General features: G+C 53.0%; 1 protein-coding gene across 3 annotated transcripts in view; it reads right to left on the bottom strand.

The window, feature by feature from the left end:
- LRWD1 (leucine rich repeats and WD repeat domain containing 1) overlaps window positions 1-19458 on the bottom strand; it is a 101049-nt gene that overhangs the window by 75338 nt on the left and 6253 nt on the right. For all 3 annotated transcript variants that reach the window (XM_075335310.1, XM_075335312.1, XM_075335311.1), the window contains exons 3-5: window positions 6862-7096; window positions 6660-6779; window positions 5907-6059 (exon numbers count right to left, since the gene is read on the bottom strand). In XM_075335310.1, the coding sequence (XP_075191425.1) occupies window positions 5907-6059; window positions 6660-6779; window positions 6862-7096 (508 nt within the window). The remainder of the gene's footprint in view (window positions 1-5906; window positions 6060-6659; window positions 6780-6861; window positions 7097-19458) is intronic.

The raw sequence follows: 19458 nt of genomic DNA, 5'->3' as shown, positions 1-19458 counted from the left end.
CAGTCGGCCCTTATCTTGCGTAACACTCTGGGCAACAGAGCCAGAGGAAGAAACACATAAGGAAGCTGAAGCTGCGACCAATCCTGAACTAAGGCGTCTGCCGCCAGAGCTCTGTGATCTTGAGATCGAGCCATGAATGTTGGGACCTTGTTGTTGTGCCGTGACGCCATTAGGTCGACGTCCGGCATCCCCCAGCGGCAACAGATCTCCTGAAACACGTCCGGGTGAAGGGACCATTCCCCTGCGTCCATGCCCTGGCGACTGAGAAAGTCTGCTTCCCAGTTTTCTACGCCCGGGATGTGAACTGCGGATATGGTGGATGCTGTGGCTTCCACCCACAGCAGAATCCTCCGGACTTCCTGGAAGGCTTGCCGACTGCGTGTCCCACCTTGGTGGTTGATGTAAGCCACCGCTGTGGAGTTGTCCGACTGAATTCGGATCTGCTTGCCTTCCAGCCACTGCTGGAACGCTTTTAGGGCAAGATACACTGCCCTGATCTCCAGAACATTGATCTGAAGTGAGGACTCTTGCTGAGTCCACGTACCCTGAGCCCTGTGGTGGAGAAAGACTGCTCCCCACCCTGACAGGCTCGCGTCCGTCGTGACCACCGTCCAGGATGGGGGTAGGAAGGGTTTCCCTTTCGATAATGAGGTGGGAAGAAGCCACCACCGAAGGGAAGCTTTGGTTGCTTGAGAGAGGGAGACGTTCCTGTCTAGGGACGTCGGCCTCCTGTCCCACTTGCGTAGGATGTCCCATTGAAGAGGACGCAGGTGAAACTGCGCGAAAGGTACTGCTTCCATTGCTGCCACCATCTTCCCCAGGAAGTGCATGAGGTGCCTCAAGGGGTGTGACCGACCTTGAAGGAGAGATTGTACCCCTGTCTGTAGCGGACGCTGTTTGTCCAGCGGAAGCTTCACTATCGCTGGACGAGTATGAAACTCCATGCCAAGATATGTCAGCGATTGGACCGGTGTCAGATTTGACTTTGGAAAATTGATGATCCACCCGAAACTCTGGAGAATCTCCAGAGTGACGTTGAGGCTGTGTTGGCATGCCTCTTGAGAGGGTGCCTTGACCAGCAGATCGTCTAAGTAGGGTATCACAGAGTGACCCTGAGAGTGGAGGAGGGATTCCATCCGCAACCGCCTGGTCCTTACGTGTCCTTCTTTGGAACCACAAACAGGTTGGAGTAGAAACCGTGACGCTGTTGCTGAAGAGGAACCGGGACCACCACTCCTACTGCCTTCAGAATGTCCACCGCCTGCAGCAGAGCATCGGCTCGCTCGGGAGGCGGAGATGTGCTGAAGAATCGAGTCGGAGGACGAGAGCTGAACTCTATCCTGTAACCGTGAGACAAAATGTCTCTCACCCAACGGTCTTTTACTTGTGGTAGCCAGGTGTCGCAAAAGCGGGAGAGCCTGCCACCGACCGAGGATGCGGTGTGAGGAGGCCGTAAGTCATGAGGAAGCCGCCTTAGTAGCGGCACCTCCGGCGGTCTTTTTAGGGCGTGATTTAGACCGCCACGCGTCGGAGTTTCTCTGATCCTTCTGCGGCCTTTTGGACGAGGAGAATTGGGACCTGCCCGCACCCCGAAAGGACCGAAACCTCGACTGTCCCCTCCTCTGTTGGGGTGTTTTTGGTTTGGCCTGGGGTAAGGATGTTTCCTTTCCCTTGGATTGTTTGATGATTTCATCCAATCTCTCACCAAACAAGCGGTCGCCAGAAAATGGCAAACCAGTTAAGCACTTTTTGGAAGCCGAATCTGCCTTCCATTCCCGTAGCCACAAGGCCCTGCGTATTGCCACCGAATTGTCGGCTGCAACCGCCGTACGGCTCGCAGAGTCCAGGACAGCATTAATAGCGTAGGACGCAAATGCCGACGTTTGAGAGGTTATGGACGCCACCTGCGGCGCAGACGTACGTGTGAGTGCGTCAATTTGCGCCTGACCAGCTGAGATAGCTTGGAGTGCCCATACGGCTGCGAATGCTGGAGCAAAAGACGCGCCGATAGCTTCAAAGATGGATTTCAACCAGAGCTCCATCTGTCTGTCAGTGGCATCCTTGAGTGAAGCTCCATCTTCCACTGCAACTATGGATCTAGCCGCCAGTCTGGAGATTGGAGGATCCACCTTGGGACACTGAGTCCAGCCCTTGACCACGTCAGGGGGGAAAGGGTAACGTGTATCCTTAAGGCGCTTGGAAAAACGCTTATCTGGACAATCTCGGTGTTTCTGGACTGCCTCTCTGAAGTCAGAGTGGTCCAGAAACATACTCTTTGTACGCTTGGGAAACCTGAAACGGAATTTCTCCTGCTGAAAAGCTGACTCCTCCACTGGAGGAGCTGAGGGAGAAATATCCAACATTTCATTGATGGACGCAATAAGATCATTCACTATGGCGTCCCCATCAGGAGTATCAAGGTTGAGAGCGGCTTCAGGGTCAGAATCCTGATCAGCTACCTCCGCTTCATCATACAGAGAGTCCTCTCGCTGAGACCCTGAACATTGTGATGATGTCGAGGGGATTTCATAGCGAGCTTTCTTAGTCGGTCTGGGGTTGCGGTCCGTGTCAGAGACCTCACCCTGGGATCCATGAGACACCCCGGGAAGACATTGCTGTTCCAACTGAGGGGGACCATGGGACAATGATTCTACAGTGTCCCTGGCTTGAGATGCTGGCCTTGACTGCAAGGCTTCTAATATCTTAGCCATAGTCTCAGAAAGTCTTTCAGTAAAAACTGCAAACTCCGTCCCTGTCACCTGTACAGCGTTAACAGGTGGATCTCCCTGGGTCACCCTTAGCAGAGGCTCCGGCTGAGAAAGTGCCACAGGGGCCGAGCCTTGCACACAATTAGGGTCAGTGGAACCTGCCGGCAGTATAGCCGTACATGCTGCACAGGCAGCATAGTAAGTCTGTCCCTTGCTATTTGTGGACGACATGCTGTTGTCTCCTCTGAGCAATACAGGAGGGGATATAGCCAAAAATCAACAGTGCACCATACAGTGTAAAGTATAGACTATAATCCATAAACTATAAATACACTTGCACTAGTGGGGCCAGCACCACAGGTGCTGCTTACCGCCTGCGCAAAGCGGTTGTGTGGGCACCAGAATTCCTGCCTGGGTCTCTTTCAGCTTGTCTCTCCTCTCCAGCGTTAGCAGAGCTGAGAGGAATGGCTGCCAGCGTCCTGAGGAGAGGAGGGAGCCGTGGGCGTGACCCAGAAAAGTGCGGGAACTGGTGCCCCACTGTGCAGAGTGAGGGGGGTGGAGTATGCAAAGCATGCTCCAGCCCTCAGTGCTGCTGTACTGTAGCCATACCCTGTACAGCGTCCCGCCCTTCCCCTGACTGGCAGGGCTGAGGGCGGGAAGAAAAGAGACTAGGCCGCAGAAGCCGGGGACTCGAGTTATAAGCGCGGCCGCCGTATAAGCGCGGTCGGCGCGGAAGTCCCCGGCGCACTAGCAGTCCCAGCCGCGCCGCAGTGTACCCATGGCAGCGGCGGCCAGCGCGGCAGTCCCCCTACACAAATACACTCAGCGACGCTGAAGTGTATAGTGGCACAAATGCAGCCAGCGCTGCTGTCCCCGGTGCACTAGCACACTCAGCAATGCTGGAGTGTTGCTGTGCGCGGTCCCCACGGGGACCCAGAGTACCTCCAAGTAGCAGGGCCATGTCCCTGAACGATACCCGGCTCCTATCCAGCAGGGTCCTCAGGAGCTGTGGATGGAGCACGGTCTCCTGTGCCTGGAGACCGATGAGATCCCACTTCACCCAGAGCCCTAATTGAGGGATGGGGAAGGAAAGCAGCATGTGGGCTCCAGCCTCCGTACCCGCAATGGATACCTCAACCTTAACAACACCGCCGACAAGAGTGGGGTGAGAAGGGAGCATGCTGGGGGCCCTGTTATGGGCCCTCTTTTCTTCCATCCGACATAGTCAGCAGCTGCTGCTGACTAAGCTGTGGAGCTATGCGTGGATGTCTGACCTCCTTCGCACAAAGCAAGAAAACTGATGAGCCCGTAGCAGCACGGGGGGTGTATAGCCTGAAGGGGAGGGGCTTTACACTTTTAGTGTAATGCTTTGTGTGGCCTCCGGAGGCATAGCTATACACCCAATTGTCTGGGTCTCCCAATTAGGAGCGACAAAGAAAATAAAAAAGCCCTCCCTCTGGTCAGAAATGCTCTGTTTATGGATGGCTGTATGTGGACGGAGACCTGAACTTTCATAATAATCATACATCAAGCTCGTGAACAGAGCATTTCAGTGCTCACACTGGCCTGTGCCAGCATGCTAAGGATGGACTTTGTAGGTAAGTGCGAGGTACACTCCGATCCCACAGGAGAAGAGGAGCAGCAGGTTTATTAGCCTCCATGCTGTATATGCTTCCCGATGCTGTGTGCCCTCCAGCCCCCCCCTGCGATGTATACGTGAGCCCTCCTGACCCCCCTGCGATGTATACGTGAGCCCTCCAGCCCCCCCTGCGATGTAGACGTGAGCTCTCCAGACCCCCCTGCGATGTAGACGTGAGCCCTCCAGACCCCCCTGCGATGTATACGTGAGCCCTCCAGACCCCCCTGCGATGTATACGTGAGCCCTCCAGACCCCCCTGCGATGTATACGTGAGCCCTCCAGACCCCCCGCGATGTATACGTGAGCCCTCCAGACCCCCCGCGATGTATACGTGAGCCCTCCAGACCCCCCGCGATGTATACGTGAGCCCTCCAGACCCCCCGCGATATATACGTGAGCCCTCCAGCCCCTCCTACAATGTATATGTGCGCCCCAGCGTCTCCTGCTATGTATATGTAAGCCCCAGCGTCTCCTGTGATGTATATGATTTACCTATTTGCTGACTGCTCTCCAGACCAAGACAAACCTGGAAAAGCAGTTGCAAGAAGCAACATGATCAATATCACTGAACATCACAGCCGCACCAAAGAGAAGCAGCTCCAGCCACCACATTTGGGGTGTAGAGGTAACTTAATTCATTGTTTGACCAAATATATTAGGGTAATTTTGAAGTTGATAATTTTTTGCCACCCCCAAAAGGTTGGTAGAAATTTCCAAATAGCCCTCAGCAGAAAAAAGGTTCCTCACCCCTGATCTAAATATAGTAGTTATAAAATAATTCTGAGGACTTTTATATCAATATATTAACAGAAAATTGTGGCCACATTGCATTTTTAGTGCATTTTTCTACCAGAACATGCAGATTAGGTACAGAAATTTCTCAATGTGTGCACATTACCTAATCCAGTATTCCAGCATTGAGTTCAACTGAGGTCACAGCTCGGGTACTGTGGGAACTGCCAGCTGCGAGCTCAGGTGAACTCATTGCCAAGTTAAAGCTGTGTGCTTCATCACAGCCAGAATAAAGCACACAGCTAGGGGCTGCAGCCTCTAGCCGTCTGCTTTATCTGAGCTGGGTATCAAAATACTTGTGACCCTACACCATTTTTTCCAATTATTTATTTTGACACTTCACTTCGGGAACCCAGCTAGTGAGAGGGCAACCAATCATAGAAGCTGGAACAGAGGGTGGGGACACAGTCTCACTGCAACCAATCACAGATGCAGTCAGAGGGTGGGTGGGGGAAGCAGTGAATATACATAAGATTTAATGAGCAGACTGAGAAGCAGTGTGACAGCCACACGGAAACTCGGTAATTATAATTACCCTGCTTTAATCTATTTTTTGCTTTCTTTTGCAGCCCCCTAGCCCTCACTACCACTATTTTATAGCACTTATGTACAGGTCACCATAGATTTTTATAGGATTTGGTGTCTGGGTCAAGTCCGGTCCCAAATTGGACTTTTTTTTTTCTGGCTGGATTTGCCAAAATCAAACATGTGCGGGTTCGTAAATCTCTAATGGCTGATTATTACAAATCTATGGTCTGAAATCTTACTTTCCACTTGGTAAAGTCTTTGAGTGAATTTGGTCCATACTTCACATGTTTCCCCACAGATTTCAGGAATTCCTTGCTAATAGATTTGATCATTGCTGGAGTTGGCTCATCAGGCATTTTGTCTTTGTAGTTCTTTTCCCAGTACGACGCAACCTAGAACAGAGTATAAAGTTAGATATCTACCGATGGAGGATGTTTTACATTAGATTGAAAATGCACATGATAAAGTAATAAGTCATTACACATGTTTTATACAATGTGAGTGTGAGTCTAGGTACAGGGGAATTATCTGGTTCACTTGAAACTTTGCAGATATCAGAAGCAGTAGCATTATCTGTACTCAAATAGAAAAGATCTCCAGCTTCCAAATGCATAAAATCAATTTATTTTATTCCAAAAATTAAAATCCAAAGTACAGGACTTGATCCAAAATATTAAGAGCAATTAGAAATGCAACGCGTTTCAGACAAGATGTCCTTTATCAGAGTATATGCATGATATGCTCTGACAAAGGACATCTTGTCTGAAACGCGTTGCATTTTTAATTGCTCTTAATATTTTGGATCAAGTCCTGTACTTTGGATTTTAATTTTTGGAATAAAATAAATTGATTTTATGCATTTGGAAGCTGGAGATCTTTTCTATTTCAAGTCCCTGCACCAGCAATGCTGTTATCCTGGCTTCTAAAACAGGGAGGTGTTCCTATATAGGTGAGCTGGTTAAAACCCTTTTTTCACTATTATCTGTACTCACCCTGCTGCTCAGCTCCCTGTGGTTGACAAACCTAACATGATTAGCTAGGGATGTTATATCTTTATTATTCAGCCTCCGAAGCTTAGGGAGAAGACAGCACACTTTGTAATTGTCGCTGACCTGAGAGAATACAAAGAAGATGAATTTCTTCAGTAATTAATGTGGCAACTGACCGCAATCACAATGTAATGCGACTACGAACCGTCAGGTAGAGATTCTCCTCATACATAACTTCTTCCAGGTTGGGAAATTGCTGTAAAACGGTAACATCTTCAACCTGATTGTCGCTCAAGTTTACAACTTTGAGCTTGGGAAGACTCAGCCGTCCTGGGAGATCAGTCAGATTGTTTTGGGAGATATCAAGAACTTCAAGATTTACCATTTGGGAGAAGAGTTGGGAATCAATGTCCTTGGTTTCCAGATGCATTTTTGATAAGCTGTACAAAACAGAAATTAGATATTTATCCAGAATTACATCTAACACAATATATTTGTATTACAATTAGACCTGCTACAAATGTTTGCATCTCACGATTAATGTACATGTCCAATTGTTGGGGGTCATGCAGTTGGGACCTTTAAGGGCATGTTCATACGTAGTGTTTTAGCTGCAGATTTTTCTGCAGAAGAAAAAAAAATGTTGGAAGGAAAAATGCAGCATACAATACACATTTTTATTTTCCCATTCATTGGACTAGGTAAAAAAAAAAAATACTACAAAAGAAGGGAATTTTGTTTACTTACCGTAAATTCCTTTTCTTCTAGCTCCTATTGGGAGACCCAGACAATTGGGTGTATAGCTTCTGCCTCCGGAGGCCACACAAAGTATTACACTTTAAAACGTGTAACCCCTCCCCTCTGCCTATACACCCTCCCGTGCATCACGGGCTCCTCAGTTTTGGTGCAAAAGCAGGAAGGAGGAAACTTATAAATTGGTCTAAGGTAAATTCAATCCGAAGGATGTTCGGAGAACTGAAAACCATGAACCAAAAGAACAATTCAACATGAACAACATGTGTACACAAAAGAACAACCAGCCCGAAGAGAACAGGGGCGGGTGCTGGGTCTCCCAATAGGAGCTAGAAGAAAAGGAATTTACGGTAAGTAAACAAAATTCCCTTCTTCTTTGTCGCTCCATTGGGAGACCCAGACAATTGGGACGTCCAAAAGCAGTCCCTGGGTGGGTAAAAGAATACCTCAATAACAGAGCCGAAAAACGACCCCTTCCTACAGGTGGACAACCGCCGCCTGAAGGACTCGCCTACCTAGACTGGCGTCTGCCGAAGCATAGGTATGCACTTGATAGTGTTTCGTGAAGGTGTGCAGACTAGACCAGGTAGCTGCCTGACACACCTGCTGAGCCGTAGCCCGGTGTCGCAATGCCCAGGACGCACCCACGGCTCTGGTAGAATGGGCTTTCAGCCCCGAAGGAAGAGGAAGCCCCGAAGAACGGTAGGCTTCAAGAATCGGTCCCTTGATCCACCGAGCCAAAGTGGACTTGGAAGCCTGCGAACCCTTACGCTGGCCAGCGACCAGGACAAAGAGCGCATCTGAACGACGCAGGGGCGCCGTGCGAGACACGTAGAGCCGGAGTGCTCTCACTAGATCTAATGAATGCAAATTCTTTTCACACTGGTGAACTGGATGAGGGCAAAATGACGGTAAGGAGATATCCTGATTGAGATGAAAAGGAGATACCACCTTAGGGAGAAACTCCGGGATAGGACGCAGAACCACCTTATCCTGGTGAAAAACCAGGAAAGGGGATTTGCATGACAGCGCTGCAAGCTCCAACACTCTTCGGAGTGAGGTAACTGCCACTAGAAATGCCACCTTCTGCGAAAGACGTGATAAAGAGACATCCCGCAGCGGCTCGAAAGGTGGTTTTTGAAGAGCCATTAACACCCTGTTAAGGTCCCAGGGTTCCAGCGGACGCTTGTAGGGTGGAACTATGTGGCAAACTCCCTGCAGGAACGTGCGGACCTGCGGAAGCCTTGCCAGGCGCTTTTGAAAAAATACTGAGAGCGCCGATACTTGTCCCTTGAGAGAGCCGAGTGACAAACCCTTGTCCGTTCCGGATTGAAGGAATGAAAGAAAAAATGGGTAAGGCAAAAGGCCAGGGAGTAAAACCCTCATCAGAGCACCAGGACAAGAAGATCCGCCACGACCTGTAATAGATCTTGGCGGACGTTGGTTTCCTGGCCTGTCTCATAGTGGCAATGACATCCTGAGATAAACCCGACGACGCTAGGAGCCAGGACTCAATGGCCACACAGTCAGGTTGAGGGCCGCAGAATTCAGATGGAAAAACGGCCCTTGTGACAGCAGGTCTGTGCGGTCTGGAAGCGCCCACGGCTGACCCACCGTGAGATTCCACAGATCCGGGTACCACGACCGCCTCGGCCAATCTGGAGCGACGAGAATGGCGCGACGACAGTCGGATCTGATCTTGCGTAACACTCTGGGCAACATCGCCAGAGGAGGAAACACATAAGGGAGTCGAAACTGCGACCAATCCTGAACTAACGCGTCCGCCGCCAGAGCTCTGTGATCTTGAGACCGTGCCATGAATGCCGGGACTTTGTTGTTGTGCCGTGACGCCATGAGATCGACGTCCGGCGTTCCCCAGCGGCGACAGATCTCTCGAAACACGTCTGGGTGAAGAGACCATTCCCCCGCATCCATGCCCTGACGACTGAGAAAGTCTGCTTCCCAGTATTCTACGCCCGGGATGTGAACTGCGGAGATGGTGGAGGCTGTGGCCTCCGCCCACAGCAGAATCCGCCGGACTTCCTGGAAGGCTTGACGGCTGCGCGTGCCGCCCTGGTGGTTGATGTACGCGACCGCCGTGGCGTTGTCCGACTGTATGCGGATCTGCCTGCCCTCCAGCCACCGATGGAACGCCTTTAGGGCTAGATACACTGCCCTTATCTCCAGAACATTGATCTGAAGGGAAGACTCTATCGGAGTCCAGGCTCCCTGAGCCCTGTGGTGGAGAAAAAACCGCTCCCCACCCTGACAGGCTCGCGTCCGTCGTGACCACAGCCCAGGTTGGGGGCAGGAAGGATTTTCCCTGCGATAGAGAAGTGGGAAGAAGCCACCACTGAAGAGAGGTTTTGGCTGCAAGGGAAAGAGAGACGTTCCTGTCGAGGGACGTCGACCTCCTGTCCCATTTGCGGAGAATGTCCCATTGGAGTGGGCGCAGATGGAACTGCGCGAACGGCACTGCCTCCATTGCTGCCACCATCTTCCCCAGGAAGTGCATGAGGCGCCTCAAGGGGTGTGACTGACCCCGAAGAAGAGATTGCACCCCTGTCTGCAGCGAAAGCTGTTTGTCCAGCGGTAGCTTGACTACCGCTGAGTGAGTATGAAACTCCATCCCGAGGTAAGTCAGTGATTGGGTCGGTGTCAACTTGGACTTTGGGAAGTTGATGATCCACCCGAACTGCTGGAGAGTCTCCAGAGCGACGGTCAGGCTGTGTTGACACGCCACCCGGGAGGGTGCCCTGACTAGGAGATCGTCTAAGTAAGGGATCACCGAGTGGCCCTGAGAGTGTAGGACCGCCACAACGGATGCCATGACCTTGGTGAAGACCTGTGGGGCTGTCGCCAGGCGTCGCAAAAGCGGGAGAGCCTGCCACCGACCGAGGATGCGGTTCGGGGAGGCCGAAAGTCATGAGGATGCCACCTTGGAAGCAGTGCCTCCGGCGGTTTTTTGGGGGCGTGACTTAGACCGCCACGCATAAGAGTTCCTCTGGCCCTTCTCTGGCCTGTTGGACGAGGAGGATTGGGACTTGGCTGAGGGCCGAAAGGACCGAAACCTCGGTTGTATTTTCCGTTGCTGAGGTCTCTTCGGTTTGGACTGGTGTAAGGACGAGTCCTTTCCCTTGGATTCCTTAATAATTTCATCCAATCGTTCGCCAAACAATCGGTCGCCAGAAAACGGCAAACCGGTTAAGAACTTCTTGGAAGCAGAGTCTGCCTTCCATTCGCGTAGCCACATGGCCCTGCGGACTGCCACCGAATTAGCGGATGCTACCGCTGTACGGCTAGCAGAGTCCAGGACGGCGTTCATGGCGTAGGACGAAAAAAACGACGCCTGAGAAGTCAAAGACACAACTTGCGGAGCAGAGTACGTGTGACCGCATTAATCTCAGACAGACAAGCTGAGATAGCTTGGAGTGCCCACACGGCTGCAAAGGCCGGGGCAAAAGACGCGCCTGTGGCTTCATAGATGGATTTCACCAGGAGCTCTATCTGCCTGTCAGTGGCATCCTTGAGCGATGAGCCATCTGCAACTGATACTACAGATCTAGCCGCCAGTCTAGAGACTGGAGGATCCACCTTGGGACATTGAGCCCAACCCTTAACTACGTCAGGGGGGAAGGGGTAACGTGTGTCATTAAGGCGCTTAGTAAAGCGCTTGTCCGGAAATGCTCTGTGCTTCTGGACAGCATCTCTGAAGTTAGAGTGATCGAAAAACGCACTCCGTGTACGTTTGGGAAACCTAAACTGGTGTTTCTCCTGCTGCGAAGCCGACTCCTCTATAGGTGGAGTTGGGGGAGAAAGATCTAGCACCTGGTTGATGGACGCTATAAGGTCATTTACTATGGCGTCCCCTTCAGGTGTATCAAGATTGAGAGCAACGTCAGGGTCAGAGCCCTGAGCTGCTACGTCCGCCTCATCCTCCAGAGAGTCCTCAAGCTGAGACCCCGAGCAGCGTGAGGAAGTCGGGGAAGATTCCCAGCGCGCCCGCTTAGCCGGTCTGGGACTGTGGTCCGTGCCGGAGTCCTCCACGTGAGACCTAGGGGCCACCCCGGGAGCACGCTGCGGCGCAGACCGAGAGGGGCCTGGAGGCGATGATCCAACAGTGCCCGGGGCCTGTGTAAGGACCGGTCTGGACTGCAAGGCTTCTAGTAGCTTGGCAGACCATTTGTCCATAGACTGAGCCATGGATTGTGAAAGCGACTCAGAGTTTCTCAGCAAAAACTGCAAACTCTGTCCCTGCCGCCTGGACAGGGGAAGCAGGAGGGTCTGCCTGAGCCGAGGGGCCCACTAGTGACCGAGGCTCCGGCTGAGCAAGTGCAAAAGGGGTCGAGCATTGCTCACAGTGAGGGTAGGTGGAACCCGCAGGTAACATAGCCCCACAAGAGGTACAGGTTGCAAAAAAACCATGTGCCTTAGCGCCCTTGCTCCTTGTGGACGACATGCTGTTGTCTCCTAGGAGAGTGATCACTGAGGGTATATAGCCAAAAGCAAAACAACCCGGCCGAACAGAGAAAATTATATATATATATATACACTCCGGTACCCTAGGGGGACCAGCACCGGGTGACCGGTGTGGCTTACCGACCGCCCAAAGCGGAGTGTGTGTCCACCAGATTCCCTGCCTTAGGTCTCCCAGAGCTGCAGAGCTCGTTCCTGAAATCCTCCACCAGCAGAATGTAAAAATGGCTGCAGGAGCTCTCAGGGGAGAAGGGAGCCGTGGGCGGCGGCTAGTAAAGTGCGGGAATCTGGGGCCCCACAGTGATCAGTGAGGGGGGGGAGGAAACAAAGTATGCTCCAGCCCTCACTGCCGACGTCAGGTCGACCGTCTCGCCCTTACCCCTGACTGGCAGGCCCGGGGGCGGGAGTTATGGTACTAGGCCGCAATGAAGCCGGGGACTAAATTTAATACCGCGGCCGACAAACAGGCGCGGACGTCCCGGTCTTCACAAACCAGCAGCTGCTGCAGCGTCTGTGAAACAAGCGCTCCATGCACCGTCCCCATGGGGACACAGAGTACCTTTAGATGCAGGGCCCGGTCCCTGAGGATACATAGACTCCTGTCCGGCAGATTCCCACAGGGGCTGCGGAGGGAGCCCGGTCCCAGTGAATGGATGACCGGTTAGGATCCCACTTCTCCCAGAGCCTCTAAGGGATGGTGAAGGAAAACGGCATGTGGCTCCAGCCTCTGTACCCGCAATGGGTACCTCAACCTTAACAGCACCGCCGACTTAGTGGGGTGAGAAGGGAGCATGCCGGGGGCCCTGTGGGGGCCCTCTTTTCTTCCAACCGATAAAATCAGCAGCTGCTGCTGACTAAAATGGGAATGCATGAGTGGATGTGTGCCTCCTTCCACACAAAGCATAAAACTGAGGAGCCCGTGATGCACGGGAGGGTGTATAGGCAGAGGGGAGGGGTTACACTTTTTAAAGTGTAATACTTTGTGTGGCCTCCGGAGGCAGAATCTATACACCCAATTGTCTGGGTCTCCCAATGGAGCGACAAAGTAACAAAGAATTGACATGCTGAGGAATTGAAAAAACACATTGCTGGTTTAATTGTTTTTCAGCGAGGAAAAAATCATCAGTATGTGATTTCATAGATATTCATTTTGCCAGCATTGTAAACTGCAGCTTTTTTTTTACCCTTGAGAAATGTGTTTTTTGCCCCATATTTTCTACACAGTGTGTGAAAAAGCCCATACTGATAAACAGAAATGCACTAGTTCCCTTTTTTCCTGGAGAAGCAGTTGCATATGTGCAGTATGACTTCATTCAAACTCTATGAAACCTACTGAGAGAAGGTGTACAGTACTTTATCTCAGTCCCATAAACTTTGAAAGGAATGGAAGTGCATGGGTGACCTCCACTGATCACAAAACATGGGTTCCCCGCTCCTGTCACTGGAGGTATCTGGGATCAGACACTTCTATGTCCAAAAGTACACTGTTCTGGCATATGTCAGATGAATAAGTCCTAGAAATACCCTTTCCATATGTGCCAGAAACCTATCCCCCACGCATGTGTCGAACATCGTGAAATGACAAAATTACTAGTACTGGTAATCACAGCCAATTACACAAAAAAGAGAATTTTGTTTACTTACCGTAAATTCTTTTTCTTATAGTTCCGACATGGGAGACCCAAACCATGGGTGTATAGCTACTGCCTCCGGAGGACACACAAAGTACTACACTCAAACGTGTAGCTCCTCCCTCCGGCTATATACACCCCCTGGATGACAATCTACCCAGTTCAGTGCAAAAGCTGAAGGAGGACATCCACCCATAAGTAGAGAAAGAGTAAAACTCGGAAAGACCAGAACTCTGTCTACTAACAACAGCCGGTGAAACACACGGAACAAAAAACTGCCAACAGGCAACAGGGAGGGTGCTGGGTCTCCCATGTCGGAACTATAAGAAAAAGAATTTACGGTAAGTAAACAAAATTCTCTTTTTCTTTATCGTTCCTTATGGGAGACCCAAACCATGGGACGTTCCAAAGCAGTCCATGGGCGGGAAATAAACCAAACTGAGAAGTAGGCAAAACCTAACTTCACAAATGGGCGACAGCCGCCTGAAGAATGCATCTGCCCAAGCTCGCATCTGCCGAAGCATGAGCATGCACCTGGTAGTGCTGCGAAAAAGTGTGCAGACTGGACCATGTGGCAGCCTGACAAACCTGCTGAGCCGTAGCCTGGTGCCTGAAAGCCCAGGAGGCACCGACAGCTCTGGTCGAGTGCGCCTTAATCCCCGGCGGGGGAGGCACCTGAGAACACTGGTAGGCATCGGAGATAGCCGACCTGATCCAACGAGCTAGAGTCGGTTTAGAAGCAGCGAGACCCTTGCGCTGACCAGTGGTTAGCACAAAAAGAGATGTGCACCGCCTAAAAACAGCGGTGCGTGACACATAGATTCGGAGCGCCCGCACCAAATCTAAGGAGTGCAACGCCTTCTCAAAGCGATGCACCGGGGCCGGACAAAGAGAAGGCAATGAAATGTCCTGGTTAAGGTGGAAAGGAGACACCACCTTAGGGAGAAAGTCTGGAGTCGGACGAAGAACCACCTTGTCTTGGTGAAACACCAAAAAGGGGGATTCTGAAGAGAGCGCAGCCAAATCCGAAACTCTCCTGAGAGAAGTTATGGCTACTAGAAAAACAACTTTCTGTGAAAGTCTAGACAAGGGAACTTCCCTGAGAGGCTCAAAGGGGGGTTTCTGTAAGGCCGTGAGGACCAGATTAAGGTCCCAGGGATCCAAGGGCCGCCGGTAAGGAGGAATGATGTGAGATGCGCCCTGCATGAAGGTGCGCACCTGAGCCAGTCGGGCGATACGCCGCTGGAACAATACCGACAGAGCCGACACCTGTCCCTTAAGGGAATTGAGGGACAGTCCTAGCTGTAGACCGGACTGTAGAAAAGACAGGATGGTCGGCAAGGAGAACGGCCAAGGGGCATGGCCGGACGAACGACACCAGGACAGGAAAATTTTCCAAGTCCTGTGGTAAATCTTGGCCGAGGAAGACTTCCGAGCCTGAGTCATGGTGGAGATGACCTCAGAGGGAATGCCTGAAGCCGTCCGGATCCAGGACTCAAGAGCCACGCCGTCAATCTGAGAGCCGCAGAATTCTGGCGGAAGAACGGACCTTGAGAGAGAAGGTCTGGGCGGTCCGGGAGACGCCACGGCACCTCTACGGACAGACGGAGCAGGTCTGGGTACCACGCTCGCCTGGGCCAGTCCGGAGCAATGAGCATGACTCGACGGCCCTCCATTCTGATCTTGCGCAGAACCCTGGGCAAGAGCGCTAGAGGGGGAAACACATAGGCCAGACGGAACTGAGACCAATCTTGAACCAGTGCGTCTGCTGCGAAGGCTTGAGGATCGTGGGAGCGAGCCACGTAAACCGGAACCTTGTTGTTGTGCCGGGATGCCATTAGATCTACCTCTGGAGTGCCTCACTTGCGGCAGAGTGATTTGAACACTGACGGATGCAGGGCCCACTCGCCGCCATCTACGGTTTGACGGCTGAGATAATCGGCCTCCCAGTTTTCTACGCCTGGGATGTGGACTGCAGATATGGTGGACTTCGAGTCCTCCGTCCACTGGAGGATTCGTTGAACCTCCAGCATCGCCAGACGGCTGTGAGTCCCGCCCTGGTGATTGATGTAGGCAACCGCTGTCGCGTTGTCTGACTGGACTCGGATGTGCTTGCCCGCCAACAGGTGGTGAAAGGCTAGGAGAGCTAGAAACACAGCTCTGATCTCCAGCACATTGATTGAGAGGGCTGATTCGGACGGAGTCCAAGTGCCCTGTGCTCGGTGATGGAGAAATACTGCTCCCCAACCGGAGAGACTGGCATCCGTGGTGAGGATTACCCAGGACGGAGTCAGGAAGGAGCGTCCCTGTGACAGAGAGAGGGGCCGAAGCTACCACTGAAGAGAGCTCCTGGTTTGTGGCGACAGAGCCACCAGCCTGTGCAAGGAAGAGATCCGCTTGTCCCAACAGCGGAGGATGTCCAGCTGCAGGGGACGCAGATGGAACTGGGCAAAGGGAACCGCTTCCATTGACGCCACCATCTGACCCAGCACCCGCATGAGGTGTCTGATGGAATGACGGCGGTGCCTCAGCAGAGAGCGTACCGCCAGACGAAGAGACTGCTGTTTGACTAAGGGCAGCTTCACAAGTGCCGGCAGAGTCTCGAATTGCATCCCTAGGTACTCGAGTTTCTGGGTTGGAATCAGAGTGGACTTGGGCAAATTGACAAGCCACCCGAACTGGACTAGAGTGGCGAGAGTGAGCGAGACACTCCGCTGGCAGTCTGCACTGGATGAGGCCTTGACTAGAAGGTCGTCCAGGTAAGGAATCACTGCCAACCCCTGGAGGTGCAGGACCGCAACCACTGCTGCCATGACCTTGGTGAATATGTGTCGCCCTGGGCAAGCCAGGGGACACGGGTAACAACACCACCACACCCCACACTCCAGGTAGGCACACCTGCTAACCCAAAAATCCTTGTTGCCTCCCTCCAAGAGTCTGTTGATGCACACCAGGGGGTGGGCCAGGCGGTTGGCTCCGCCCACCAAGGAGCTCACAACTCTGGAGGCAGGAAGTTACCAGGGAGTCCAGTCAGGGACATGAACGAGTGAACAGCAGATTAGCCCGGGCAGGGCAAGAGAGCAGAACTGTCAGGGAGGAGGAAGTGGAAGGAGTGAGGAGTAGCCCAGGCAGGGGCTAGAGTAAACAACCAGAAGTGAAAGTGAAGGAAAGGAAAGTGGAAAAGGAGGAAAGCAAGAAGTGGAGAGAGCGCAGAGAGTGCGCAGAGCCTGAGAGCCCAGCTGTGTGTAGGGCTAGAACAGCAAGGTCAGCGACGGCGGTGACTGTCCGGAGGGGGACCGTTTGGAAGTTCCTGGAAGGACCCCGTTGGCTGTGTGCCCGGTGGTCTGGAGCAGTGTTCCGAAGGACAGTCAGCACCAGGGCAGGGGCCTCTCGGACCCCGGCAAGGCTAGGAGTCGCCCAATTTGCCGAATCAGTCAGTGAAGGGGACGCAGATCCCCCAGCAACAAAGTCCCGATTGACGGCAACAGCCCGACCATTACCGGGGAGACACCGCCACCGCCAAGGCACCAGTTTCCCCAGGGCCAGCGCCTGCGGGCAAAGTGTAGAGCTCCTCCGGCCCAGATTGCAGTCGGGGAGCGGGTAACCGGAGGGAATCCACCGCTACCATCAGTCAAACAGGTGCAAGGAAGAGAGACGTCACCGTCACCTACCGGGAGTGCAGGTGCAACCGTCTGTGGGACCGTCCTACCAGCCGTTGGTTTACCGTACAAACTGTGTCCGTGTCTCAGGCTGAGTGAGTACCACAGTGCCGCAAGGCACAGCGCTGCCCCCGCGTCCCTGCGCCCTCCAGGCCCTACACTTCACATCTCTTCACCGGGCCCCGGGATTACCAACCCCTACCCACGGAGGGGCAACACAACACCTGGCTGCTCCAATCACCATCCCCGGGACCCCCACACTGAGCAGCGGTGGTGCCATCACCACAACCGTGGGTGGCGTCACGAACTATAATCCCAACAAACACCCCCCCCCTTTTCACTCACGGGCGAGGAGTGTCGCTCGAGACACCCCGGGATCCGGCCCGCAGCTCGAGCCACCAGGAGCAACTGCCGGACCCGAGCAGAAGGGGTGAGCGCGGTGTGCTGACACCCTCCTCCCCGCCCGCGACAAATACTCGAGGGGCCGTGGCTAGGCCGAAGGGGAGAGCCACGAATTGGAAATGTTCCTCTCCGATTGCAAAGCGTAGCCAACGCTGGTGCGAAACCGCAATAGGAACATGCAGATAGGCATCTCTGATGTCGATGGATGCCAGAAAATCTCCTTGGGTCATTGAGGCAATGACCGATCTCAGAGATTCCATGCGAAAGTGCCGCACCTGAACGTGCTTGTTGAGAAGCTTGAGATCCAGGATGGGCCGGAAGGAACCGTCCTTTTTGGGGACTAGAAAGAGGTTTGAGTAGAAACCGCTGAACCGTTCCCGGGCGGGAACCGGAACAATTACACCGTTGGCCTGCAGGGATGCCACGGCCTGAGAGAAGGCGGCGGCTTTGGAGCAGGGGGGGGTGGACAGAAAAAATCTGTTTGGCGGGCTGGAAGAAAATTCTATCCTGTAGCCGTGGGAGATGATATCCCGCACCCACTGATCGGAGACGTGTTGAAACCACACGTCGCCAAAGTGGGAGAGCCTGCCACCGACCAAGGACGTTGCTGGCGTAGCCAGATAGTCAAGAGGAGGCTGCCTTAGTGGCAGCGGCTCCTCCGGCCTTTTGAGGACGCGGCTTTGCGCGCCAGTTGGGTTTACGATCCTTGGCTGCGGTAGTGGACGAGGTCGAGGGCTTAGAGGCTGACCAGTTAGAGGAACGAAAGGAACGAAAATTCGATTGGTTCCTGCTCTGGACCGGTTTCCTGGCCTTAGTTTGCGGCAAGGAAGTACTCTTTCCGCCAGTAGCTTCCTTAATTATGTCATCCAGCTGTTCTCCAAACAGCCGGGACCCAGCAAAAGGGAGACTCGCAAGGTACTTCTTAGAGGAAGCGTCTGCTTTCCACTCCCGAAGCCACAAGATCCTGCGGATCGCGAGGGAGTTAGCGGAGGCCACCGCCGTGCGGTGAGAAGCCTCCAGGATGGCAGACATGGCGTAGGATGCAAAAGCCGAAGCTTGAGAAGTTAAGGCATCCATCTCAGGAATAGAGTCCCTGGTGAGTGAATGCATCTCCGCCAGAGAGGCAGAGACTGCCTTAAGAGCCCATACTGCCGCAAAAGACGGGGAGAACGAGGCTCCTGCCGCCTCATATACAGACTTGGCCAGAAGGTCAACCTGGCGGTCAGTGGGATTTTTAAGAGAAGTGCCATCAGCCACAGCTACGACTGTGCGGGCTGAGATTCTGGACACCGGAGGGTCCACCTTTGGGGACTGGGCCCATTCCTTAACCACCTCTGGTGGAAAAGGAAAACGGTCATCTGAACTACGCTTCAGAAAGCGTTTGTCAGGACAGGCCCTGGGCTTGTTAACAGTGGTCTGAAAGCTGGAGTGGTTAAAAAACATACTTTTAGCTTTCTTAGGAGAGGTAAACTGGTGAATCTCTACCAGAGAGGTTTGTTCCTCTGACTCTGGTGGGTTGAGGTTCAGAACGGAGTTAATGGACGCAATCAAGTCACTAACATCCGCATCACCCTCAGACAAATCAATGGGGTACATAGAAGTAGCGTCTGAGCCCACAGTAAACGAATCCCCCTCGCCCTGCACGTCGGCACGTGAATCAGAGCCGTGGGACGAGGGAGGAGAAGGGTCCCTGCCTCTCCGTTTAGGGGGACTGGGACCTAGAACATGCTCTGAGGGCTCCACAGAGCTCTGAGCAGCAGAGACACTCTGAGGGGGGGGCTGATGCATAGACAGCAGTGTCCGGGACAGCTGCCCCATGGAGTCGGCAAAGGACTGGGAAATAGCTTGTGAAGAGGATGCTACCCAAGCCGGGGGTTCAGC

Source organism: Anomaloglossus baeobatrachus, chromosome 2 (assembly GCF_048569485.1).
Source record: "Anomaloglossus baeobatrachus isolate aAnoBae1 chromosome 2, aAnoBae1.hap1, whole genome shotgun sequence".
NCBI classification, from domain to species: domain Eukaryota; kingdom Metazoa; phylum Chordata; class Amphibia; order Anura; family Aromobatidae; genus Anomaloglossus; species Anomaloglossus baeobatrachus.
This window is presented reverse-complemented; position numbering and strand designations above follow the sequence as displayed.